The following is a 27,070-nucleotide window of genomic DNA, read 5'->3' on the forward strand; positions in this document are numbered from 1 at the left end:
GGGATGTAAAGAATCTAATCTGGGATAGAAAGATCTACTGTCTAATATGAGCTGGAAAGAAGTGGTGGGGGAGGGGCAGCAATCAAGCAATGACCTTGGGAAAAGACTGATGTCATATTTATTCCAGCACTTCAGTGAGAGTAAACAGACTGAAGACTATTCCTAATTTCAAGAACCATCCAGGAGGGTTGCATCCTTGAAAGTCCATCGCCAGGGACCTTGGGCACCATCCCTACCAGGCCAGCCTCCTGTAGGCCACCTCTCACAGCATTCTCTTCTCTTTCTCTTCCCAGGGCGACATGGGAGCATTGGGTCCGATCGGCTACGCAGGACCCAAGGGCATGAAGGTAAACAGGGCTGTCCTCTATTCCAGGCCTCGTCCCAGCCAGGCACCCCATGACCTATTTTAGCCCAGATAGAAGAGTGCCCCGGCATAATATTGGGGGATAGGAGGATGGGGGGACTTGCAGAGGGATGCTGGGGTGAAAGCAGGCAGGTCAGGAGCTCGGGTCTTCTCCGGCCTGAGAGCCAGTCATATCTCTACGTCATTAATGCCAGACATCTTTGGTAGACAGCAGCCCTCAAGCTGAGCATGAGTCTGATGTGGTTCTAAACCTATGGGCCCTGAAAGTCCAGTGGGGACATCACCTGGGGCATAGAAACTAGAATGGCAAACCAGTGAACTCAGTACCTCCCTGAGTGGGATGGGCTTGCAGGAGAAGGACGAGCTCAGACTGCTAGGACCACGTTGCGGGGATGACCCGCTTTTGGCCAATGAGTGTGTGGTACGGCTCATTAATCCCACCTCTCCTCATCAACCCTTTCCCCCTGGACCTGTCCTTTGCTGTGGTTCACGAGTCAACCGCCTATTCTCAAGCTTCTTCAGTCCACACCACTGCACTAGGAGCTGGGGTCATTGCCCCTTTTATAGATGAGAAAACTGAGCCTTGGGCTTGAGCATCTAGCATGGGGGCTCATAGCCAGTCAGTAGGTGTAAGCCAGGGCTCCTGACGCCAGTGGCTTTGAGCCTCCCTCACAGATGGACTCCGGCTTTTGTCTCGCAGGGACTGATGGGAAACATGGGGGAGCCCGGACTGAAAGGTGATAAGGTGATCTGAATACTCCCTTATTGCACTGTGTTTTATCTGCATGCGACCCCCTCCGCCTCGGTGCTGCTGCTGACTTCTCGCCAGGTCCACTCCCCTGCATGCCTCCTCCCTCTCCTCTGGCCCCCCTAAATCTGTGTTCCCCAGCTTCTTCCTTGTCACTTTGGGTTGCACTCAGACAGGTGGTTCTGGGTACATGCAGACCTTGGCATATAGAGCATGGAGGACTGTTGTGGCACAGGCAGGGTGTAAGGTAAGGCAGGTGTCTGAATTCGGAGAGGAAAGCTGAGGCCGGTGTCTGGGCTTTGAGGCCAAAGCCACAGAACGAAGAGGGTGGAGGTGGGGGATGGACGGCAGAACGTTGCTCAGATGATGGGCGCCAGGGCAGATATGATGGGGGGTCCAGAGACCTCTCTAGGCACGGGAGGAAACAAATCCATATAAACCATCCCGGAGAGCACACAGTCGGAAAATGCAACAGGAAAGCCAGGACCAGACCCTGAGCCCCTGCCCCGCTTTCCTCCTGCTGCCACGTTGAGGCCACTGTTGCCACATATCCTCTGTACAGCCCTGCCACTATCCCACCCTGTACCAAAGCAGAGCTGAGAGTGGGTAGGTGGGTCCCCAGGGCCCAGAGTGGGCAGCACCTGGCCTGGGTCATGTAGCTTCTGAGTGACAGGGACATGGGGGTGAGGGGCAGTGCTATTTGTGCTCTGCGCTATGAAAGTCTTCCTGCCCTCCCACCTTAGTGTCTTGATAAACCAGGCACCCCAAAGGGCATGTGGGAGGCTTTTGAGTGGCACCCAAGTTGCCATAAGCCTGAGGGATGAGAGAGGCCAGGCTCCTTCTGCACCTGTCTTCAGATAACTCTGCTCCTCCTACACTTGAGAGGTAGGATCAGGTACCCGTGCTGTGCACCATCTGGGTGCCTCGTGGGGATTAACTCGTCCATCTTCCAGCCCCCTGGGAGACAGGAAGCTTGCCTGAGGCCACACAGCTGGTAAGTAATGTCAGGATTCAAACCCAGGCACCTACCTCCATGCACCTCAATAGGTGCAGAACTGAGGTCTGAAGACCACCTCCTCCAGGGCTTGAATTTCACCCCTGGGGAAGCAGATCCAAGGAGAAGAGATTTGTCAAAGGACACTTGATGATCTATTGGGCTCCTGGACTCTTAGAAAATTGGAACTGCTGGGCTAAAATGGGCACACCCAGATTGTCTTAGCCCCCTGCCCCTCACTCATAGGTAGCCAGGGGTGTGATGCTAACCCCACTCCTTTATCTATTCCTTTCTACCTCTTCCATTCCCTACTGTCACACCTAAGCCTCCAGCTGCAGTCCCCTCTGCCTCTCCCCTCAGCTCTGTCCTCTGAGGCTGCGCTGCTTGCTGCTGATACCCCACTTCCCGTCCTCCTCAAGATGGAGGGACTTTGTGTTGGAGGTGGGGGCTTCCCCACAGCTACCCGTTTACCCTGAGGTTGGCGACATCAGCACTCTGGAAATGCTGAAGTCATGGACGAAGGAGAAAGAAAGTGGGGGAAATGGGAGTGTTAGGCAGTGATCTTTTTATAGGCTCTCATGCAGAGCTGGCCTCCAGCTCACTGTTTCTTCAGGGACATGGAAATAAATGTGCTACATAGAACTCGTCTGGCTTGCTGACTGGTGGTGCCTGGGACATTTGGAGATGTGAAAGCTCTGGAAAAGAAAAAGAAGGCAAAGAAATTATTTTCCTGCACCTAGTTTTCAGGAAAATCAAATTAAGTATTTAGGGCTGAAAAAAAAGAAAAGAAAAGAAAAAGAAATCTCTTTTCTGCCCCTTTGGCTGCATAGGGGTCTTAATGTCGCAAGAAGAGGGGTTCTGATCAGCCCCTCTTCCCCCTACCCTTGGCCCTTCCCTGGGATGACGGAGCCATTGCTTCATGTTCCATGGTCGTCCTGCCTAGATATTAGATTTTCCACAACCCAGCCTGGCCTCATTCCCACTTACAACCACTTGGCTCCCTCTCACTGTGTGGAGGCACATTCTGAAACCAAGACTCCAGCTCCAGGTTCAGCGTTCTCCAAATCTATCGTCCTGATTTCTTAGGTGCCTGTTAAAACATTTTTTACCCCCACACTCCTCCTTTGGACATTTAAAAAAAAAAAAAAGTTCCTGACTTCCTAAAACTGGAATGTCATACAGGACTTTCCAAATTGGAAAAACCAAATTACGTTTAAAAAAAAAAATTTTTGTTTTTAAATTCTGGCTTTTGTTCTACCAAGGGTCATGGCCTTAGATGCTCGACGGGGGTTCTCTAAGAGTCTCCGTTCTTCCTGGTTTTTTCTCTCCATTCTTGTAACTGCACCCAAAGCTATAAATGTTTTCTGAATCCTGGGGCCAATGTACTGTTGGTAACGTCCACGATGGAAAGCTGGAAAGGGTGAGGGCTGTGTGCGGTGGTTCTGGCTCTGGGGACAAACACTTCCTGATCTCATTCTGCAACAGTTCATTTACCAGGACGCGCCTGAAAACAAAGGGAGCAGAAGAGAACCTCTGACAGCCAGAATCGATGTCACAAGCCTATGCAATATGTCATGTTAGAAAAGACACACACAGACCTAGCTCAAGACCAGTCGGCTTGCTGTTTACACATAGTCTTAACAAGCCAGGCTCTCTCGTTTCTTAAGCTATAGCTGATTAAAAGCAGCTAATTAGAAGTCGATGGAAGCTGACTGCTGGCATAGAAACTCCCACAGAAGGAAGAAATGACAGCTCACAGTCTGGTGGTGAAGAATCTCGAGCAACAGATGCAAGTACTCAGAAACCGCAGAAGTGTGGGACCATTCTACAGGCTGCCCTTGCCGCTGTGTGACATCAGCTGATGAAGAAGAGGTTGAAGGGTCAAGAAGCAGTTCCTTTGATCCACAAGTGTCAGTTCTGCTGGAGAAGCCAGGTGACCTTAGGCAGTTTAGATTCTGTGAATAGAGTTTTCAACCATCTGAGTAAACCCAGGCACATCTTCAGGTAGGCTGGCTGGGTCTCCCCCAGAGCCTGCCTTCCCCACCCTGGCTCCCCTGGGGGACCTGCCCTTTTCTCTAACAAGGCTGCTGCTTGTCAGATCAACTTTGGGAACAGTCTCAGCAAAGCTGTATCTTGCCAGTGGGTCTGCAGGTCGGGGAGGCTTCTGGAACCCACTGGTCTCCATCGTAACCTTCTTTGCTGGTGTGTGTTTAGGGTGAACAAGGGGTTCCAGGTGTGTCAGGAGATACCGGATTCCAAGGAGACAAGGTAATTGCGGCAGACTCTCCCTTGCCCCCTGTTCTGCTCTTCTCTGGCCCTTGTTTCCTTTCCCGGTGCTCATCATGGACCAGTACCCACCAGTGAGATAGCTTCCTTTCAAACACTTGTGTCTTCTCTGTCCTTGGTCCACCCTCTCATCTCTTCCCTGGACTTTACAAAGACCGCCTGAATTATTCCAAGGCCCCCAGCTTCTTTTCTCCCAGTCTGCCTCACTGTCACAAAATTTTTCTCCTGGGCGCAGCTCTGTTCTGTGCTCACAAACTCTCTATGGCTCCCTATTGCTCCCAGAGTGAAGTCTTGGCTCCTCACCCCAGGGCCCCAGTGAGTAGGCCCCTCTGACACTTTCCTGTCCCTCATCCTTACAGTCCCTCATGCCCGGCCCCACTGAACTGCCCACTGCCCCTCTAGGCTTTTTGCACACACTGGTGCCTCACCTGGCACACCCTCTTCCCAGCCTCTGTTTAGCCCAACCCTGCCCCATCTTTCAGGACCCTGCTTCGATGCCAGTTTTGCCACTTTTTGGGATGTGGCCATTTCCTTTTCTGAGTGGCCTGAGCAGCCTGTCTGTCCCTCACCTGTGGCAGCACCTTTGTCCCCTGGTTGATGGGGACTTGTGCTCAGCCCCCTGCCAGAAAGCATGTTCCCTAGGGATACGGCCAGCCCCAGACTGCCCTGGCCCAGCTTGGCTCAGGGTCCTACACAGAAGAGTGAACATTTAGGGCCTGTTTGAGTGAGTGAGTGAGTGAGTGAGTGAGTGAGTAACTGGCCTTAGTAACTGACGAACCGAGGCAGCCTGCCGAGGCCGGCTTCTCTTTGCCTGTGTGCTGCACCATGTGGCCACATCTGGACCTCACCCCACCCGTCAATGAGGCCCAGATGTTGGCCAGCTCTCCCTCTTCCTCTCCCTCTCTCCTGGCTGGCCTGTTCTGACCCAGCCTCAGTATCTCCAGGTTGCCAGCCATGCAGGCCTGGCTGCTTCTCCTGCTGGACCCCAGTCTCCAGACTTCCCCAGGCATAAACAGTGCTTCAATGCCTGTTGGAACCCCAGGGTCCCGGGTTCCAGGGCAATCTGGTTAGGACAGGGGCTGCTCTTTCAGCTTTGCATCCCTGGGGCCCAGCCCACAGGGTGCAGAGCTGGAGCTTTTCCCTGCAAGCAGGTAAAATAAGGGGGAGCCCATCCTCCCCAAAGGCAGGTGTTCTCCAGGCTTCAGGCTGGCAAGGATGACCAAGCAGCTGTGCATCTGGTTAGTCTGTTCCTCACTAAACCAGCCCGCATTGGGTCTTTTCCAGGGGAGCCAGGGATTGCCAGGGTTCCCAGGTGCACGGGGGAAGCCAGGGCCTCTGGTAAGTACCTTCTGTTCCGAGACTCCCAAGCCTCAAACTCTCCAAACGGTCATCTAGGAGCTCACTTTCTCCTGCAGCAGCCCTGGGTTGGCCAGCAGGGCAGGACAGGAATGGAGATTCACCCACTTTACAGATAAGGACACTGAGGCCCAGAGGGGCAGGAACTTACACAGCATCATTGATAGGCCTCAGTCACTGGCAGAGCTCTGGCCAGAATCCCAGGCTCTAGCAGTGGGTATCCTTTATTTATTGAATATTACTGTGTATCATATCCTTCTTGTACTATATCTCTTTGAAGGCTGCCAATAACCCCAGGGGTTAGAGAATTATTATTGCTCCCATTTTACAGATGGGGAAATAGGTTCTACAAGGTGAAGTGACTGTCAGGATCTCATGGCTAGTAATTGCAAGAGGCAGGGTTTGAACAGTAGTGGCTCCTTCTAGTTATCTAGGCAGCTTTCATTCATATACTCCTGAGCTCTTCCAACCACCCACAGCCAGGGGGAATAACATAAAGGGTTGGTGGCAGATGAGCCTGCACTGACCCCTACCTTCTCCGCAATCTTTTCTCTTCCACAGGGCAAAGTTGGAGACAAAGGATCCCTTGGGTTTCCTGGGCCTCCGGGACCCGAGGTAGGTGATGCCCTGTTTCTCTGTGTCTGGCTGCACCTGGAACTCAGTGTTATTTGGGAAACCAAGGCCCAGAGAGGGGGAGATACTTGCCTGAGTTCACTCAGCAAATGAGAGCTGGGGCTGAGCACAGAAATTCTGAGATCAGCGATCTTTCCTTTTCTGTCTCTGTCCCCTGTCAGTGGCAATGAGGCAGATGCTGGCCTCAGAGACCCTCTCCAGCTTTGTGGCCACCTTTACAGTTTCCAGAAAAAAATATCAGGAGAGCCTGCTGAGCTCTACTGCCTGGACCCTTAATGGGAGCTCCCCACATTCTGTCTCTGAGGATTGAGACATCTAACCCCTCTGAGCTCTGAGGCTTTTCTAACCACTCACGCCCACTCTGCACAAGTCCAGGGCTTAGCCCTCCCAAGTATGAGAAGCAATAAGCAAATGTAAAATTCTGGTGTTTCAGTGGAGAATGAGAAATCATGAAGGCTGGCTGTGGCAATTAATGTAATAATTCTGGTTGAGGAGTAGAAGCTGTGAGTTTCTGATCTGTGTGAGAATTAGCATCAACACGCTAAATGTTCCTCACCTAGCATCATAAACAATGGAGCAGGGCAGTTAGCTGGGTGCACTCTTTTTGCCCCCCTCTCTCTAATTTGGACACTGGCTCTGGACAATAGAGTGAGCAGTGCCAGGGCCATTATCTAAGATCCTCAGGCCCTCTGGGGGTCTCAGCTAACCCCAGCCAGAGCTCCCATCCACCTTCAACACCCTGTCCTGGGACCTTGCTCCTCTGCAGGTCTCAGAGACAAAAGTCTGGCTCTGCTACAGTCTCCAGACCCTTCCAAAGATCACTCCTGGTAATGCCCGGATAGATGAAAGACTGTTTCCTGACAGCTACAAGTTCTGACTTTCTGCTGTTTTGACTTTGGCCGTCATACAATCCTATCTTTAGACAAATGGAGTTGGCCTCTCATCCATGGCCCTGATCCCTTCCCCTGGTCACTGTGGAAAAAGACTTTTCTGTGAGTCCGGGTTTTCCCAGCAGCTTGGCCAGTGGGGGTGGAAAGCATGATCGCTCACAGTTTATTAAGCTCCACCTCGTGCCAGGAGGCTGTGTAGCATCTTCGGGTGAGAACTTGTTAACTCGCCACCACCATGTGAGGAGGGTATTGCTACCACCAGGTTACACATGAGGAAAGTGAGTCACAGAGCAGGGAAGTGACTTCCTCGGTGTCACTGCTGCTTGCAGCAAGTAAGGTCTACTTTGGCTCTCTCTTGGGTCCCTGGAACCATCTGGGGTCTGCCTCTCCCAGCTTTGTGTTCTGTTTGGATTGGCTGACTCAGAAGATGGCTCTGCTCAGCTGAAGACAGAAGCTGATGAGCATGTCAGCGCCTTCCTGGGTCTTTGCCTCTGTTCCCAGAGACCATGGGTGGGAGCTCCAACTTTCCAGCCCCAGCACAAATTATCTCTTTCACACATCAGTGGGCCTGATCCTGTGAGCACCAGAATTTGATCAGTGTCCTGATTGCCAAGTTCTCCCTGGAGATGGGCCCATCCCAGGCAGACTTGTTTTCCTAGGACGTGGGACCCAAAATCATTTTGGATGCAGACTTTTATTGAGCACTTACCAGGCACCAGACGCTGAGCCAAATGCTTTGCTCACACTATTCTCTTTAACCCTAGAACAGCCCTGTATAGTGGGTGTTAATGGTCATCATTTTACAGATGAGGAAGCTGAGGCCCAGAGAGGCTCAGGAACTTGCCTGAGGTCACACAGTGAGTGGTGGCAGAATGGGATTTCAAGCCACTCATTTTGAAAAAAAAGACAGGGGCCTTCAGCTACCTGTGTTAGTTCCAAATTCAGGACCATTCCTGCCTTTGCCAGTGAGAGGGTGAGAGGATGTTGGAGGTGGAATTTAGTGGGAATTACCAAAGGGTCAAAAGAGGAAGGGAAAAAGAAAAGCCACCTTATGAAGGCGAGATGGGAGGGGGTATTTTGATCTCAGGGATTCATATAAAAAGGCTTTGGTTTCCAGCTGGCAGGAAACCAAGGGAGTCGTGAGGCTGCCCCAAAAGTGAATGGGGGTGTAGGCTGAATTAACAGAGGTATTACACCTAAAGCAAAGAAGGGGGTTGTTCCCATCTTTACCTGTGCTGGTCATTCCACACCCAGAGAAGCGTAGTTTTCCTGGTGATGACCAGTCGGAGGCAGTTAATCCAGGGGGTCCTAGTCCCTGACTACTAGAAGCTCTGTCTCTGTGAAGGGACAGAGAAGGGCAGGCCTCTGAGGAAGGAGTAACTGGTCTTCAAATTGTTCATAGACCACTGTGGAAAGAGTGACCCCCTGTGCTTTGTGGGACTCTGAGAGACAGCACAAGGTTCTTGATGGGGAAGGGAGGGTAATTCTGCTTCATTTTAGGGAGAAGCTTCCACTGCCCAGTCATCCATCTGGGAAGGACTGGTCTGGGAGCAGTGAGTCCCCACTGGGGGTGTGGGGCAGAGTCCATACCTGGTCAGGATGGAGTGGGGATTTCAGCTCTGAATAGGAAGACTTGAGAGCAATTAGATCAGTGCTTTTCATGGCTTTCAAAGTCACAGGAAACTCAGAACATGCACATACCTGCAGGTTCCCTGCACTCAAAGGATGACACTTCTCAGAGCAGGAGGTCTGGGCCCTGGCTGCTTCGGACCCCGTACTTGGGAAGTTCTGGGTTAGACGACCTTGTGTGTGCAAGTTTCCCGCATTGTTTCATTTAATTTTTTCCAGCAATTCTGAGGCTTAGGGCCGGTACCATCGTTCCTATTTTAGAGTCAGGATCAGTGCAGTTAACTGACCTGCCCAGGATCCCGTCCCTCACAGGATTGGATGGAAACCCAGTTCGCCCCCACCCAAGACCTATGCTCTTTGCACTTCCCTTCACAGCCCCCACGGGTGACCCCTGTTTTCTGCCTCCCCTTAGGGATTCCCGGGAGACATCGGCCCCCCTGGGGACAACGGCCCAGAAGGTGTGAAGGTGAGTGCCTGCTTTGGGAGGCTCCAGCTGAGAAAGCTGATAGCTCTGCAGAGACCACAGGCCTCCAGGACTGGCTACTTGGCTTGGAAGTAAGGGGAGTCATGCCAGCCTGTGACGGAGATGAAGGTACCACTTCTGTGACCCCTTTTTGTTCCCTTCTCACCAGGGTAAGCCTGGAGCTCGAGGCCTGCCGGGACCCCGTGGACAGCTGGGGTCCGAGGTGAGACCGTCTGGCCCTGCCCCTGGCCATCCTCCCCCACCTCCCAGCTGCTCTGTCCTAGGTCCTGGAGGCCTAGGCTGGGGGTTGGGGCCTCAGTCAGGACACAGCCCAGGGCTGCATCAAACTCACCCTCCAGCTTATCCCTGACAGCCCTCCCCCATGACCTTGCCAGCAGCCTTCTCCGCCCTGGCCTGGCACGTGGTCATTCCCTCCCTCCACTTTACCCCACTGCCCTGGAGTTTCTTTCTTGGACCCATTGCCACTGCTTCTGCTCCTGGTGGCACAGTTTATCAGGCGTTGATATGTGAGGGTAGGAATTGTCAGCTCCATTTTACAGGTGAGGCCCTGAGACTCACGGGTGAAGAGACTGTGTCAGGTCCCATGGTTAGTGGCAGGCAGAGTCAGGATTCGAACCCAGGTCTGCTTGAGCCCTAAGGCCATGACATAGAACCTATGCGATTAACTTATGTGCTCCTGGGAGCTGTGTGTGGCATCCTCAGAGAATCACATGATGTGTATAGCTAGCAAGTGGCTTAGAGACGGTCTGCTATTTACTCACACATGATGAAGGGTAGTGGCAAAGCCATACAGGCCTATTGGAGCACCTGTGGGGCACTCTGTGGGCTGGCCCCAGATTTTGCCTGTGCATTGAGGCCCTCCCACCCACCTTGGCTCCAGGACCCCATGACACACAGCCCTGAGTAAGGGTGCAAGAGACCCAGTTTTACCACGACCACAGGCCGGCATCCAGCTGATTCTGGGTCTGGCGGGGTCCCAATGCTGGCTATGGGAGCTGCCATGTGAGGCTGTTTTCCTGGAAGCTGGAGCTCTGGAGGGGGCCCCTTGGTCAGGCCTGGCATGCCACAGGGACCAGTTTGGAAGCTGTCTGCGCCTGCAGGAGGGCCTGCAGAGTTCCCATGAGCCAGAAGTAAGAAGGAAGGGGAGAGGAGAGAAAAATGGCCCCCACCATGTGCTTCTCACATTACCGCTCAAGAAAACCCTCAGTAAGCCTGCCACTTGCTCATGTCTCCATTGATTCACGTATCCACTCCTACATTCGTTCATGTCTCCATTTCTCCACTCTTGTGACCTCTTCCCTCCCTTCATTCACACACATCCACTGGACACTGGGCACAGACCCATCCTGAGTGATATTTGGGGCGTGGCTTCAAAAATAACGTGAATCATCGCTGTCCTCCAGGAACACAACTTAAGCCAGTCATTATACTTCAGGATGATTCTCTCCGTCCTGCACCATTTTACAGACGGGGAAACTGAGGCACAGTGAGACTAAGATCTGCCAGGGAGTAAATGACAGAGCTCAGAATAGAGTCCATATGTCTGAGCCGTAGACGGGATCTGTTTCCACAGCATATGATGGAGTTTCACTTTCCTGCCCAGCACTGCCGTGACCCCAGGCTGATCACATTCAGCTGACACCAAGGGTCCCATTCATGAGGAAGTCCCTGTGTGGCTTGGCCTCTAGACCATGACTGGTGGCGCCTCTGCCCTGGGTGGGGCCAGGCAGGGCACCCACATGTGCCATTTCTCTGGGTTCAGGAGGGCTCTCTTCTGTCCACCCTTTCCCTCCTTACAGGGCACGTTTTCCAAGAGTCCCACTGGATTAACTTTCTTCTTTTATTCTTTCTCATGTCTCCCGACTCTAGGGAGATGAGGGACCCATGGGGCCACCTGGGGCCCCTGGCTTGGAGGTGAGTGTTGCTGGCCTGAGGGAGGTGGGATTCGTTGGAGCTGAGCCATCTGTGCACAGCCCAGCAACAGCTGGGTGGTGTTCTGAGAGAAGTCATCAGTGGGGGCCTCGGGCCAGCCAGAGAGGGGACGAGGACAGATCCCAAAGGAGAGTGACAAGAGGCAAGACACTGACCTCTGTCTGCCCACCTACAACGTGCTGGTGCTTTGCTTCCACTTTTTCATTTGAGTCTCCCTTGTGAGAGGCACTTTTTTAAGTTTCACCTGAGGCCAGCGAGGCTCAAAGAGTGAGGGGTTTAGCTTAGTATCTCACTGCCAGGAAGCAAGACGTGCTGCCTTGAGCCTCTGCCTGTGTCCTCGTCACTGCCCTGAAATGGCTTTCCAGAAGGTGCTGGTCCCAACTCCATCTTCATCCCAGCAATTGCATCAACCAGCAGGTCGTGAATTTTTTTGTCTAGGGACTTCTTGACATGCTTAAAAGTGATTGAGGACCCGCAATGTTTTTCTTTGTGTGGATTCCATCTCACAATATTAGTCATTAAAACGGAGAAATTGGAAATGTATTTATTAATCCATTTAAAATGAATAATGAACCCATTTCATGTTAACAAAAACAATAGTTTTATGAATGATAGCTATATTTTTCCAAAGCAAAATAAGCTAATGCAAAAGAGTGCCATTGTTTTACCATTTTTGCAAATCTCTTTAATGTCCGGCTTAATCAAAGTTGGTTAGATCTTCCAATCTGCTTGTGCATTCAATCTGGTGACCATCCCACATGTCAAGTAGCCTCTGGGAAACTCTACCTACATTCATCAGAGTGAGAGTGGCACAGGCAAATGACAGCTTAGTGTTATTATGGGAATAGTTTTGACTGCATGAATCTCCTGAAAGGGTCTCAGGACCTGCAATGGTCTCAAGACCACACTTTGAGGACCACTGGCATAAACGCTCCATTCCCCTGTACGCTTTATCTTCCATCCAGTCCCTTCCATTTCCTCACTCCTTGAAAGCAGGTTCCATCATCCCCATTTACAAATGAGGAGATCAGCTGGGTAGGGGTGACTTCCCCTGAGGTCATACAGCTACAGACCTTCCCTGCATCCCCAGGACAGCCTGGTGACATCAGAGCTCTGTGTCCTATCCCGTTACCCTGCCCCCCATGCCAGATCCCAGGACCCCCACAATGCTGCCCTGCCAGCTCCTCTCACTCCTCTCTCTGTTGCAGGGTCAACCCGGCAGGAAGGGGTTTCCCGGAAGGCCCGGCCCAGATGGCTTGAAGGTGAGACCTGGGAGTGACTGGGCTGAGGAAAGGGAGGAAGGAACACTTAGGGAAAAGAGGAGAGAGGAAGACCCAACTTATGAAGACCCAGGATGAACCCTGAACTCCATAGCCAGATGTGACATGGGGGAAAAATGGTCCCCATTTATCACCAAGTATTGTTAATAGAGAAAAACAGACCTAACCTAAATGCCCCTCAGTGGGAGAGGGCTCAAATAATGGGGTACAATGCAGCCACCAAAGATGGTTTGGTGGGAGATTTTACGAGAGGGCCAACAGTCCGTGTGTGGTGGTGGCAGGGAGCGGTTATAAAATGAAACCTTATGGTATGAGCCTGTATGGAAGCTGGTTGCAGCGTGTTCCTATGTCTCAGAGCAGAGGCTGGAAAGTGGACAGGGGTATCTCTGGGTGCTGGGATTCTAGGAGATTTCCATTTTCTTCTCTGGGCTCCTATACTTCCCCATTATGTACAATAAATATGTGTTACATTTGTTAACAGGTTTTTGTTTGTTTGTTTGTTTGTTTTTAAGTTATGAATAAAGAACTGACCTGGGTGGAGAGTGAGGACGCTTAGCATAGGGCCGGCCTCGCTTCACGGCTTTCCAGGGACTCCCCTTGAGGGGCTGGATTTTCCCAGCCATCCTGGGCAGGGATTATTCAGCCAAGCTTACAGCTGCGCAAGTTTACAGAGGGTTAGGGTAGAGCTGGGGGGCCCAGGTCATCCACATCACTTCCCCTCTGGAAAAATGGCCCCCATGTCTGTCGGGCTCCTCTGGGTTGTATGAGCATGAGGTCTGAGGGAGGAGCTGGGGGAGGTTGAGGCTGGAACTGGGGTTGCAATGAGCCACATCCATTTGTGAGCCAAAGTCCTGGCTAGTCGGAGCCCATGTCCTGCCTCTGAGGTCTCAGCCTTTCTCCCTCAGATACGACCAGTTGGGTTTCCGTGGTGGGAGTGGTGACATAGCCTGGGGAGATATATCCCACGGTTCTGTTCGCCTCTCTCCAGTTCACACTGTGGGGAGACCAGGGCAGCTGTGGCTGCCCAAGGAGCAGGAGCTACTCCATCATGGGATAAAACTGACAGACAAGGCCACGAGAGACCACCAAGCTTGAGAGCTGGAAGTAACCTTGAAGACAAATGAGTCTGATCTCTTGTATAAAGCTGAGGAGGCTGAGCCCAGAGCAGAGGCAAGACTCACCAAAGGCACCTGGGAGCCGGTGGCAGATCTCCGGTGTGTTGGGATCAAGGACCCACGTGTCCTGACTCTCCGGTCCATACTCATCCTGCAGTGAGGTGGCCTAGAATGGGGATTTCAATCAGTCAGACTGAAGTTCCAATTCTAGCCCCGCCTCTAGCTTGCTGTGTGACCTCGAGCAGATCACTTCACTTCTCTGAGCTCCACAAAATGCAATGGGTTGATGAAGGGCCCACATGTGATATAGACATCAGGGGGCCAAGTAATCTGCCAAGGGCCACTCAGAGGATATGGATGACTTGGGTCCTCTCTAGGGCCAGAGATTCTGTCCCAGTGTCCCTGCCGTTTGTTGGGAGTCTCTAAAGCCAGACTCTGGTGATGAGGTTCCACATCCATTCCCACCAGTGGGGACTAAGGCCAGTCAGCTGGGTATTCTCCAGCAGGCCTAGACTCCTGATACCATCCCAAATGATCACCCTCTGTTTCTCTGCAGGGGGAGCCAGGCAATCCTGGACGGCCGGGGCCTGTAGGTGAGCAGGTAAGTTAACACCAGTCTCTGAGCATAATGGCTGCCTTTACTCTGTGCCAAGCCCTTTGATAAGCACTCCACATGTACCTTACGTTCTTTCCCATCCCAGCTCCAGACGTAGGCTCAGTCATCTCCCTCTTTCATTGACACGCATACTGACTGTCAGGGAGGTGAAGTCACGGAATGACAGAGCCGGGAATCATAGTCACAGTGGCCATTCCCCACTGCCTGGCTCTGTGGATGTTTCTGGGTGTTTGCTTAAAGAGGTGACGTCGCTTTGCTCCCAGAACATTAAAACTGGAAGAACCCTTAACTAATAATTGCTGCCTGTGCTCGATTTACAGTTGGGGAAGCCAACGACCAGAGAAGCATAGCCACTGACCAGGGGCTCTTGGTCAAGCATCCCTAAATTATAAAGGAAATGAAATTCAAACCAGTGGCTCTGGCCAGTTGGGAAGCCAGGCTGAGGTCTGAAGAAGAGAGGAAGTTGCAAGTAGTCGTTAAAAAGGAGGTTTGAGGATTACAACCTTCATTATCACGGGCTCGCGCCTCAGTGCTGGAGAAAAGCAGTTGAGTGCTGCTGGGTGGGTGCATAGCTGGGAAGCTATCAGTGTCCCCCACTGCATTATAGAAGGACCCTACCCCCCGAACCCCGCGAAGGGCTGCCTCAGGCTCGAACGGGGAATGATGCTGGGGACACAGAAGAATTTGTCTCCGTCGAGACCCGCCATCAATGGCGTGAGAGTCGTGCATGATGGGCTTCCTCACCAGCCTGCAACATCTGTTGGGGGGAAGAAAGGAATTAAAGCAGGGGGAGGGCTGGATGTTTGAAAACTTTCCAGTGTCATTCGAGCGCATTCTGTGGGAAGCCCAGGAGTTTGGAAGGACTGCTGCGGCCTGGATATATTTCCTGATTGGAAAAAAAAAAAGGCAGTATGATCAGCAAATTTAATTTCATAGTTAGGCAGATGGTAGGGCCCTTGGGAACTAGATACTTGGAAGCCTAGGATGTCAGGATACAGAGGGTCCTTGGAAATCACTCTGTTCCGGGGTCCTAACCTTTTTCGTTAGGGGGCCTTGGACCCCTTTGGCAGGCTGGTGAAGCCTGTGGGCCCCCTTGTCAGAATAGAGCATTTAAATGCAGAAAATACAAAACAAAAAATTGCAAAGACAATAAACTATATTGAAAGATAGTTATGAAAATACGTTCACATGTGATCTACTCATAGATAAGCTTCTCGGTTAATGCATTAAGTAATGAGATCTAGCGGCAGGTCTAATAATAACCTCAGTTTCAAAGTGGTGACAAGCCTTGACACATTTTGAAGTCTCTACAGCAATGATTGTCGTGTGACATGTCAATATCTATGACAGTTACAAGTGTTGTGAATTTGTTGCCTACACTCATATTTGAGGGAAATGCTAGATTTCAATTGCAGGTTTATGAAAATAGAAGTGGTAATTTTTCCCATTCAGTTTCGTGGACCCCTGAATTCCATCCATAGAGACTTACAGGGACCCAAGGTTAAGAACCCCTGAATCCTAGTCCAACTTGGTGATCTGGGATTCATGGCGGAGAATTGGCTTGATGGCCAAGAAGGGTGGTGACAGAGCTGGGGCCAGGAGGAGTGGGAACCATGCCTGGAGCAGCCAGCAGACCCTCTGGCGTGGACCATAGCAAGAAAGAGAGATCTGTCTGAGCTGTGAGGCAGCGCTAGAGCCCTGTGGCTGCCACCAAGCACACTGGGGGCGGGGGGGGGCCAAGCCAGCTGTTCCCTTGGCCGCCTCCTGATGTGGGAAGGGGCAGGCATTTCCTGTTCACAGTAGAATCAGAGGATCCCCAGGAAAGATTATAATCACAGTATCGGCTACATTTATTGGGCATCTGTTAGGTACCAGGCTCTGTGCCAAACACTTCCTACGCCATTGCCTGCAATTTCCCCTGCAGCCCTGTGGTGGTAGGTACTACCCCGTCTAGCCAATGTAGAGACCAAGGTGCTGAGAGGTGAAGTAACTTGCCCAAGATCTCCCAGGTAGTTACATAACTGTCAGAGCCAAGGCTGACACTCAGGTCTGCAGGATTCCCCAGAACCGCTCAGAGGGACTGGAAAACCCTTGGACCTCTTGCTTTCTAAGAGCGAGTTAGAGTGCAGCCAGCTTGCCAGGCCCTGTCCTAGGTGCTAGGGACACAAAGATACGATTGCAAGGCATGGGTCTTGCCTTTAAGAAGCTCTGTTCAGGAGGAAGCCAGGCATGGAAACACCTAACCTTGAGATGTCTACTTCAGCAGAGGACCCAGGACTGTCTTGTTCCCAGTTGCCTCCCATTGCCTAGCAGAATGTCACATGAGAGGAGGGAGGGAGGGAGAAAAACTCCCAGAGCAGATAGCGGCCCTTTATCTGTAGACACTGAGGACCAGGCCAGCCTCCTCCCCAGAATCAGGGACCCAGAACAGATCCTGCCTCTGCAATGCCCGCTGTAGGTGACAGTGCTGCCTCACCCCCTCCCCTGTGACCTCTTGCCAGCCCAAGAGGAGCCAACCATGCGCACGGCTGTCAGAGCTGCTTCTCCACTCAGCCTGCCAAGTGGAAGCCCTGGGCCTCTGGCGCTGGCTTCCCCAGCCAGCCTCAGCTCCACCCTCAGGACAGGCCTGCCAGGACGTTCCAGGACAGTGCCTGAGGGGGGTCCCAGGGGTGGGGGGCGGTGGAATGGGGCACTTGCTGTATGGCCCTTATTCATTAGGATCCTGTTAGGCTTCTTGTTTGAGGTTTATGACCTGCCTGCCTTCCAGGACCCAACAACTCATAAATTTAAAGTAGCTATGAAATTTCTGTTTCCCTGGGCCAGTCAGACAAGGGCCTTTTAACAGAGCAGCTTTTATTCCCTTTACTCAGCATCCTCTAAATGTCTGACTGCTCCCATGTGTATTGCTCAGGCCTCTGTCTTAACCCCGTGCCCTTTTAAAATAAATTAGAATGGGATAGGAGGGAACTAACATTTATGGAGTGCCTACATGCGCTGTGCATTCTCCCCAGTACTCAGAACAACCCTGGGAGGTAGGCAGGGACCTTTGCTGAAAGTCCCCATTCTGCAGATGGGGCTTATAGAGGCTCTGAGTTTAGATCCACAAACCAAAAGACTGACAATGACGTAGATAAAGTGCTTGGCACATAGTAAGTGGCAGCCATTGTTAATCCATACTGCTATCACCTGAAAAATGCTTTAATTTTTTTTTAAAGTAAATTGTTGCAAAAGTCAAATACTCGGTTATTATGACTTATTAGCCATGACCTCATACTTTGGACCTCATACTTCAACCTTGAAGGGTCTCTGAGGCCAGGAAGCCAGGAGCCTCCGTGTGCAGTGGTGGGGGCAAGTTCCAGGGAGATCTGTCCTCTACTCACAGCCACGTGCTTTGGAGGCCATGGGCGGACGGACAGGTGCATGGGCTTTGGAGCCACACAGACCAGAGTTGAAACCCCAGGCTGCAGTAGCCTGGCCTTGGCCCAAGCTGCTACTTTAGAATTGACTCTGAGACCCACAGAGTTAACGCTTTGGAACTGGGTGCCATTCTGTCACCTTAGATGATTGACTGGTTGGCGCATCACTACCTGAGCGCACAACTTCTGATCTGTTTTTTGATCAGGTTCAAGGTCTCACTCCTTTCTGGATACAGTTTGGGACAGGGAGCAAACTTTATGGGACAAACCTACTCGTCTCTCAGTCTTCCCTAATTCTCCCAGAAACTCTTGGCTGCAAACCCAGAGTCTTCCGAAGGCATTTTGGCACCCCTGACCCACACAAGATGCCCCTCTACTCAAATTTTCCTTGGCAGAGAAGAGGTGGAGTCTGGACAAGGAATTGTCTGCCTTCCTGGGTGACTCCTCTAGCGTCTTTACCCTCCCTGTGTGTGTGTTTTCCTATTCAGGGCAACAACAAGGCCTGCAGCCACCTAAAAGAACCCCTGGAACACAGAGGCTAGTTATCACCCAATGAGCAACAGGAACCACCGTGTGTGTGTGTGTGTGTGTGTGTGTGTGTGTGTGTGTGTGTGTCTCCACCCTTTCAGAAAGGAGGGGAAGGCTTTCACAAGACAGTAAAAAGGCCTCCTCCACTTCCCAGATTTCGATCGGGTCTTTTGGCAAAGGCTGTTACGATATTGCTATCCTGGCCAGCAAGTTTGTTTCTATCTTTGAAGTAGCCCCAGAGCCACGAAAGATGGGGACAGAGTTCTCACAGGCAGGCCTCTTCCCAGCACAGCTTCCGGGCCTCCCCTCAACCACCACTCTCCAAACGTGGCCGCCTCCCAGCCTGCTTCTGGCACGGGAAGAATGTGTGGCGCTCCCAGGGATGCTGGCAGCGGCCCCACCACTTGGCTTCAAAATCAGAACCATCTGGTGGAGTGAGGGAAGTCAGGACAGTGCCGGGAGAGAGGCAGCCCTCAGTGGCAGCCCTGTGCCGGCTGCGTTATCAGACATGTGCAGGGGACACAAGAGACGAGCTCCAGAGGAAGGAAGCTGCAGGGAAGTTGCCTTTGAAACGCAGCACATCCCTGAATTCATGTTGCTTCCTTCTTTCTCTTGCTTTTCTAAATGTTCCTTACAGGGACTTCTGGGATTCATTGGTCTTGTCGGGGAGCCAGGAATCGTGGGAGAAAAGGTAAGTGGTGTTGAGGGGAATATATAAGCAAATAGAACTTATGTTTTCCAAGTTTAAAAACATGAAGGGGCCAGTTATCCTGAGGGTGTCAGACCTCTTTTTCCTGGCCTCTCCTCACTGCCCTAGCATCCAGAACTTCGAAGAGCCCTTGTCCCCCCCCGTTCCCAGAATGCCTTGGGACTTCTGCTCTGCCCTCCTGTCAGTACCCTCAAGTGCAGTTAGATTTCAGTGTGATGACCAGCTGACACATGTAGTCTGGGCCCCTCACGACTACACAGGGGTGGGCAACAGAAGGGAGGGAAAGATTCATGTTTCTTAAAAAGGAGCACATTTCTCTAGGTCGCCTTGTTAACCCCCGGCAGCTCTGTTTTATAGACCAGATAATCAACCGAGGCTCCAAGAGGGGAGGCGACTTACTCAAGTTACCCAGAGAGAAAGTGGCAGAGCTGGGATTTAAACCAGGTTCCTTACCCAAGGCCACACTTCGCCTGCTAAGCCACTCTGCCTGGTGCTGGCCCCCAGCTCACCAACAGCCTGTGGCTTCCTGTTTCCCACCGTAGGCCCTGGAGCGTACTTGGTTTCCTCTGTGTGGGCTTATCTCATCCCCAGGCAGCCCCTCAGGGGGAGCTGATGTTATTCCCATTGGATAGATGGGGAAACTGAGGACCACAGAGAGGGAGCACTCACCCTCATCTGACCCCCCCTGCCTTTCCAGGCTCATCCTGTGCCACCCTCCTCATCACCGTGTCCCAAACCCTCTGGCCACCACCTTCTCCTTCTCCCCCACTTTCCCCTCCTCCTCCTCTCCCTCTTTTTTCAAATTTTTTTTATTTAACTTTTATTTTGAAATATTTATAGATTCATAAGAAATTGCAAAAAAACGGTACAGAAAGGTCCAGCGTGCCCTTTACCCTGTTGCGTCCAGTAGTAACATCTTGCATAACTGTAGTGCAACATCAAAGCTGATTCTGCCTTTCCTTATGGCTCAAATGTTCCATGTCCCTCCTCCCCTACAAACAATTGCCCACGCCCTTCCTTCGGCCAGGTATGCTTTTCCCACTCCTGCCCTTTGCACCCTCTTTGCCTAGGTGACTCTTAATTATCCTTCAGTTCTAAGGTCAAGCTAGACTTCCTTAGGGATGCCTTTCCCACCACACCCCTACACCCAGGTGGGGCATATCCCCTGTTGAAATGCCTTAGCACCGAGACCCACTCCCTTGCTGCACTTATCCAGTTTGCATCTGTTTTTGCTGATTTGTGTCCATCTCCTCGCAACACTCTGTGTGTCTCACATCATACGAACAGGGTCTGTCTGTTTCTCCTCACCAATGTATTTTCCAGGTCTAGCGTGTCGTGCAAGGCACATAGTAGATGCTCAATAAATATTTGCTGGCTGGGTTGATACAAGAAACAGGGCCTCACAAAAACAGAACCAGGATTCACACCCATAGCCCCTGCCTTCTGGCTCTGTCTGCTACACCCACTGTCTCTGCCCGGTCTGTCTGGAGGGGTCGAGTAGAATGAGTTACATCTCTGATTCCCCAGTATCTCATCCTGGTTTAGGCGGGTGGGGAAAGTGAAAGAAATTCCTTCCATTGCTCTCTGCCTCAGCATGCTCAGCCAGGGGATACCAGGCCTAATGAGGACCACATGATGTGCTCCCGGATCAAAGGGCACATGTAATTAGCGCATCCTGGATGAGGACCGTCGTTGCCTGAGGGAAGCTCACTGTGTGGCATGCTGCAGTGGAGCTCAGTCCTCCCAGGACTTGCCAGGGGTCTTGGCTTCTGCTGAGTGAAGTCCCAGACCCCTACCCCTCCCCTGTCACCGCCCTGGGTGATGTGGTCATGAGCAGGGCAGGGACTCTCTATAGACCTCAGGCAAGTCCCTGCCCCTCTTTGGCCTCTGGAAGGCCCTCTGCGCCTGCTTCCCACAGAGCCACCCCACAGAGTGACCTCCCTAAAGTGCTGTCTCCATTACAGGGTGACCGGGGCATGATGGGACCCCCAGGCGCACCTGGACCCAAGGGGTCAATGGTAAGGAGCCCTCTCCTGTCACAGCCATGGTGACAACTCTGCTCTCCTCTGCCTGCTTCTGCCTACCCCAGGTGTTCAGGACACTCTGCTCCTTCTCCCTCCAGAGGCCTGCCTGCTGTCCTGTGTCCCTGGGCTGGGGCTGAGCGAGCCAAGGTGGGACTGAAGGAGGAAGAAGCACCTTCCAACGCCAATTCCTTCTTTTTCTTCTCTCTGAGTAGGGTCATCCCGGAACGCCAGGTAGTGTTGGGACCTCTGGAGAGCCTGGACCCCAGGTAAGCAAAGCCCTCATATTCCCTGAGCTCAAACTCACTGTCAAGTAAGGGTGAGGAGCCCAGACATCAGAGTCAGACAGATCTGGTTGTGAATCCCAGCTCCACCATTCCGGCTCCATCTCAAGGCACTCTCTGAGCCTAAATTTTGCTCATCTGAAAAAATAGAGAAAATAATCGTGGTCGTGATAATGTGATTGCTTGGGGTTAAATGTTTATTGCGTAGAGATGTCACTACATGGGAATCTCTCGGTCTCATTAGCACCACTGTGGCTTTGCTCATTCATTCCGGAGATCCTGTATGACACGTACCTGGGCCGCTCCAGGAACTGGGGATGCAGTCATCACAAGCAGAAAGCTGGCCCTCCCTTTAGGAGTTCATATTCTGACGTGGGGGAGAGAGAGTCCCCAATGTATAAGTAACACCTGCTCTGGAGAAAAGAGGGAAGAAGATGGGAAATACCGGGGACACATGGCTGAGGGTCAGAGCTGAGGGCACGGGTGCTGGGCTTCTCGGAATGACTGAGGAACCTAGGATATTCCAGAGGATCCCAAGGCAGGGAGGGGCACGAGAGGAAGGAGGGCTTGAGGGGGGTGTGGCCAGGAGCACCCAATTTCAGGGGCCCCTTCTACTACCCCAAGGGTGTTGTGGGGGGTGAGAGGGGTGGCTCTCATCCAGAGCTGGCCCCTCTGCGTCAGCTGATGGAGGACATGGACACAGGAATGGGCAGTCAGTCACTTCAGCCAAGGCCGGGGCTCAGGGCTGGGGGCCCACTCTGGAAGGTGGAGGGGTGGGCTACAGGCAGGTGGAATGGGCGTTGGGGGAGGGGAACCAGCCTAGGCAGGATCCCAGGTCAGGGCTGGGGGGTGATGATGAGTTCAGGCTGCCCAGGTCCCTCCAAAGGCCAGACTGAGGGGCTCCCTGGGGTCTGGTGAAGGAGGGCATGGAAGCCTTTGATGGTTTGAACCTAAGGAAAGTGCACACATTCCAGTTCTGTGCCAATCAGGGAGGCAAGGCCAACTCAGTTTCAAAACTTTTCCATGTACCTACTGCATGCTGGGCCTAGGTTCAGTCCTGGAGGTGCAAAAATGGTAAGAAATAGATCTGCTCTTAAAATTCTCACTGTCTAGTGGGAGTATCAAGTATAAACATTCTCTCACTCATTAACAGACTTTATTGAGCACCTACTATGTATCGGGCAGTGCTAGGTGCTGAGGAGAGATACGGAGAGACTAGCTCAGGGGGGATACAGGTAACCATCATCCAAACACAGAGGTGTCAGGCACCAGAGGGCTCTGTCCATCTCCCCGCCCCCCGTCACACACACACACATACACAAATAATCCTTTCGAGGAGGTAGAAAATACTCACAGTATGGAGCTGAGATCAGAAGCCAGCACTGTGGGCGCCCAATGGCATTTTTTCCTCCTGATTCATTAGGAGGAAAAGCCACATCTGGCCTGGGGCTGGAGGGGCTGTTTGGAGGGCTGAGGCACCCAGCTTGGATTCCAAGGTCCTAGCCACCCAACCCAAAGGCTCCTGTCCCGCCTCCCCCCCCCCATGTTCTCAGGACCTGAGTATCGGAGAGCCCAGCAGATGCTCCTAGAAGTGGAGTGATCGGAGCCCGTCAGCATGGGAGGTGCCCAGGGTAGGGCTGAAGCCCAAGTACGAGGATGCTAGGGTCCATCATCAAATTCTAGCTCCTGCACCCCAGGACCTTGTCCTCCTTGGGCCTCAGTCTCCCCATCTGTCCAATGGGAAGAGGAAAGCCTGGAAAGGAGTTGCTGGGACAAAATGGAAGGCCGATGGGAGACGGAAAGACAGTGGGGACATCCCGGGCAGCACACCGAAGGAAAGTGCAGGCCTCCTCTGAATTCCCTGCCTCCAGACCTCCTCCACCTCATTTCCTCAGTGCTTCTCTCTGTTCAGTGGGTTGGCTCAAGCAGAGTGCTTAATGAATGGTAATAGTAATAACAATTGCTAAATTACTATTACTGTGTGTGAGATACCCTAATTACCACTGTCATTAGTCAGACAATTACTCTAAAACTATATTTCTAATGATACTGTTCACATCTGACGCATTTTCCCACTTTTCCAGTCGTGTTTGCATCCATGTTCTCCTACAGTCCACTGAGGTCAGCCAAGATTATTGTCTCCATGCCTTGGGGGAAGGGGACAGTCAGGTCTTGAGACCCTCGGTTGCTGACCTCCTTCTTCTTTGAGAGAGCTCATAGCTGTCGTTTACTGAGGACCTTCCAGGTTATTTCGTCTTCTCAGCAACTCTAGGAGGCAGGGACTGTTCGTGTCTGCATTTTATAGATGATGAAACTGAGGCCCAGAGAGGCCAAAGATCACGGGATTAGTAAGTGGCAGGACTGGGATTTGAACCTAGGTCTCCGGTGAAACTGTTGGCTCGTTTAAGCACGCCCTTCTACTGCCTCTAAGTTGAGACTTGGCTCCTGAAATTTCCCAGTGACGCCTTGCATGCCTTCTGCAGTCTGAGATCCCTCCATAAAATGGCCCTTTCTCACCCCGTCCTCCTGTTCTCCACCATCCAGGAGTTGGATCTGCCTTTTTATTGGGCCAAGCCCAGGTCCACACCCCACTTGCTCTGCTGACACGGGGTCAGGTTGGGACCCAGCCCCTCACATCAGCCTTGAGCAGCAGCAGTCTGAGGGTTGCACCCCTCAAGGCCATAGAGAGAGAGAGAGAAGTGGGAGCAGCAGGAGTTTTTCCTGAGGCCGCTCCCTGGTATTCCGAGGGGGCTGAGGCCGCCTCTTGTAAAAGGAGCACGCCTGGTCTGAGACTGGCCACTGAGCTGGGAGGCTCCTGCAGCTGTCAGAGGGGTCCTGGCTGGCCAAAGGGGGTGCAGGCACAGCTTGGTGTGTAGAACTGGGGCTGGAGCCGGGGAGAGGAATTAGGCAGGGAGACGGCTCGCTTACTTTCTTCACCTCTCTCCCTCCTTTCTGAGCTTCTGTCCTCTTCAATTGCTCGTGTAGTCATCATTCCTTCAACAGGTCTCTGAATCCATGTCCTAGGCCTGTGCTTGGACCAGGTGCTGAGAATTCAAGGCACAAAGCCAGCCCTGTGTTTTCTGTCCCTCCCTTCCTGTCACTCCCTTGCGCCTCGTGTCATCCCTCCTGTCATTCCTCCGGTAAACAGAGAAAACTGGGCTTCTTCCCTGGGCCGGGCCTATTCCCTTCTCTTTGCCTCCCCTCCCCCCACTTCTCTGCCCAGCCTCTCTCCCCCAACCTGAGAGCCTCCCATCCCCATGCAAGCTTCCCCTCCCCTTCCCTCACCTTAGGGCTGGTTCTCCCTCCTTATCCCCAGGCTGTTTCTAGATGGCTTTCAGGTAGCTTTCAGGTGATATTTGGGGTCAGAATGGAGGACAGGACTTGAGTGTCCACTTTCTCCTTGCTGATGGGAGGAGAAAAGAGGAAATTTGCGGAAACCTTTTGTCAGGAATGTCATGTAGCTTCTGATTGTTGATTTGAGATAAAGAAGGAAGTGGTTCATCCGGGGAGGCCTCTCCCCCACTACTGATTCCTCGGAAGGCTTGAGGCCCATCTGCATGGAACCCAGGGCAGACTCCTGCTCAAGTCTGCAGCTTATCCTCTGCTTCACCTAATGGGATGGATTTTCCCACTGGGCCAATTTCTTCAATATGAAGGCTGCGGGGCCCAGGCAGGAAGCTTTGCCCCCTGCTCCTAGCCCTCGGTGTTGCACTGACTCCCTAAAAGGGGGCTTCTCCAAACTTTCTCCTCCCCACAGGGTCCTCCCGGATCTCGAGGCCCACCAGGGATGAGGGGAGCAAAGGGACGCCGGGTAAGTGGGGCCCAGCCCCTGGGGGCTGACACTTGCGGGGGTCACCTCCTAGAGAGGCCACGTCCTATACCTTGCCCCCTGCCCAGCTCTGAGATCTTTGGCTTTCACCAGGCAGGGTTCCAGGCTCACCATGGGACCCCCACCCATCTTTTCCAGTACATTTCTGAGTACCAGTCCTTGCCATCCAGTGGGTACAGACAGGCTCTGTGGTACTAGTGCTTTGTCCATTCGTGTGTTTGCTCATTCATTCAGTCAGCTTTTATTTAGCACCTACGATATGCCAGCTACTGTTGGAGGCTCTGTAGATATATCACAGAGAATAGGACAGGCATGACCCCTGCCTGCCCTTCTGGCTCAATTAAGTTGGTCAAATAGACGGTACAAGGTCATCAGCCTGTTAATGGTGGAAGGCAGGCAGCTTGGGAGCCTGGAGGAGGCACCTCCTGGACAGGTTACCGGGGAAGGCTTCAGGGAGAGGGCAGTGCTTGACCTGATGCTAGGTTCCAGGCAGAGGGAAAGCCTTAAGGTGAGAGAAGGTGTGGCGTGTTCGGGGATTCCATTGGTTCAACAGCGGGATGAGGTGAGAAGGATGAGTCCAAGAATTAGCAGGTGTTAAGCCAAGCAGGACTTCAAACACCACAGCCAGGCCTGTGGGCTATGCTCCAAGGGCAGTGGGCACCCACACAGAGCTCTAAGCAGGGGCGGGCCTGAGCACAGTAGCCAGAGGTAATCGCTAGTACTTATTATGTGCCAGGCACTGTCTTATCACATACATGAATTAATTTAATCTTTAACGCTACCCTATAAAGTAGGTGCTATTCTTATTTCTATTTTACAGATAAGGAGACTAAGGCACAGAGAAGTTAAGTCACTTGCTTCAGGTTGCACAGCTAGGGAGGGCTGATGGAATGGTTTCCTGCCCCCAGCTGGTATACAGGTGCCAGGCCATGCAGCCTTGTGAAAAGGAAACGAGAAGGCACAGGTAGTGCAGACAGCTCAGGCCTGATATCCAAGCACCATACAGGGATCTGTTATGATTATGCTCCTCTTGGCTGGATTTCAAGTGGTTTAAAATTTTCCCCTGAACCAGATGGCCTGCACAGTCGGCCTGGGAAAGGGAAGATTAAGAGGCATTCCTCTGGCTGGGGAGGGCCCCTCCCAGCACCGTGCCCTGGGCCTCTGCACGTGGACCAAGGCCTGTTGACAGCCAGGTTCCACCTTGACCCTGTGCACTTTTCCTCCTGCCCCAGGAAGCCAGATTAGCTGGAGGGTGAGCTCTGTTGGCCCGGGCCCTGCTTTCCCCTCCAGATATGAGGCTTAAGAACCCCTTAACTCACTGAGCTCCCCCCAGCTGTCTCCACCACCCCTTCCCAGCAGTGGCTGGAAGAATGTATCTCCTGCTTGAGGAAACCCAGGCTCCCAACCACATCAAAGTCTCTGGAGCTGGGAGGGAAGCTTCAGGAACATGAGCCCCTCCCCACGCTGGGTTTGGCAGGAATGTAAAACCTTTGGGATCTGCCCTCTGGGTCCCCTGCCTAATAGGCCACCAAAGGCCACTTCACAGAAGGGGTAACTGAGGGTGGTGGGGGACCTAGAGAGGCATCCACTGTGCTGCTCAAGAGCTCGGTTCTGGGCAGCCCACCCTCTGTACTTCCTGGTTTGCTCTATGACCTTAGCAAGGCCTCGCTGCTCTCTGGGCTTCAGTTTCCCCGTATGTGCCATGGGGGATGGGCTTGGAGGTCTACAAGGCCCTGCCTGCTTCTCTGCCCATGTCCAGATGGGCCCTGCTATCCCCCCACCCCACCTCCTCCACCTCCCTGCGCTGGGAAGCATGAGCACTAAGCTGTTGAGACCAGAGGTCGGAGGGGGCCCCAGGCCCTCTGCTCTTGGTAGAGCTATTGACAGGGTCTGGGTCCACGGGCTCCAATTGAAAGACTGAGGGCTCTGGGGTCAGACAGTTATAGGAGCAAGTCT

General features: G+C 52.6%; 1 protein-coding gene across 5 annotated transcripts in view; it reads left to right on the top strand.

Moving 5' to 3' along the window:
- COL27A1 (collagen type XXVII alpha 1 chain) overlaps positions 1-27,070 on the top strand; it is a 135,643-nt gene that overhangs the window by 66,812 nt on the left and 41,761 nt on the right. For all 5 annotated transcript variants that reach the window (XR_004424630.1, XM_033122637.1, XM_033122638.1 and 2 more), the window contains 14 exons: positions 294-347; positions 1,065-1,109; positions 4,321-4,374; positions 5,677-5,730; positions 6,310-6,363; positions 9,313-9,366; positions 9,533-9,586; positions 11,254-11,298; positions 12,525-12,578; positions 14,268-14,312; positions 18,909-18,962; positions 20,945-20,998; positions 21,217-21,270; positions 25,043-25,096. Coding sequence is in view for 4 of the 5 variants with exons in the window: in XM_033122637.1 (XP_032978528.1) it covers positions 294-347; positions 1,065-1,109; positions 4,321-4,374; positions 5,677-5,730; positions 6,310-6,363; positions 9,313-9,366; positions 9,533-9,586; positions 11,254-11,298; positions 12,525-12,578; positions 14,268-14,312; positions 18,909-18,962; positions 20,945-20,998; positions 21,217-21,270; positions 25,043-25,096 (729 nt within the window). In the remaining variant the exon portion in view is untranslated. The remainder of the gene's footprint in view (positions 1-293; positions 348-1,064; positions 1,110-4,320; positions 4,375-5,676; positions 5,731-6,309; positions 6,364-9,312; positions 9,367-9,532; positions 9,587-11,253; positions 11,299-12,524; positions 12,579-14,267; positions 14,313-18,908; positions 18,963-20,944; positions 20,999-21,216; positions 21,271-25,042; positions 25,097-27,070) is intronic.

This window comes from Rhinolophus ferrumequinum, chromosome 12, assembly GCF_004115265.2.
Source record: "Rhinolophus ferrumequinum isolate MPI-CBG mRhiFer1 chromosome 12, mRhiFer1_v1.p, whole genome shotgun sequence".
In the NCBI taxonomy this organism is placed as follows: domain Eukaryota; kingdom Metazoa; phylum Chordata; class Mammalia; order Chiroptera; family Rhinolophidae; genus Rhinolophus; species Rhinolophus ferrumequinum.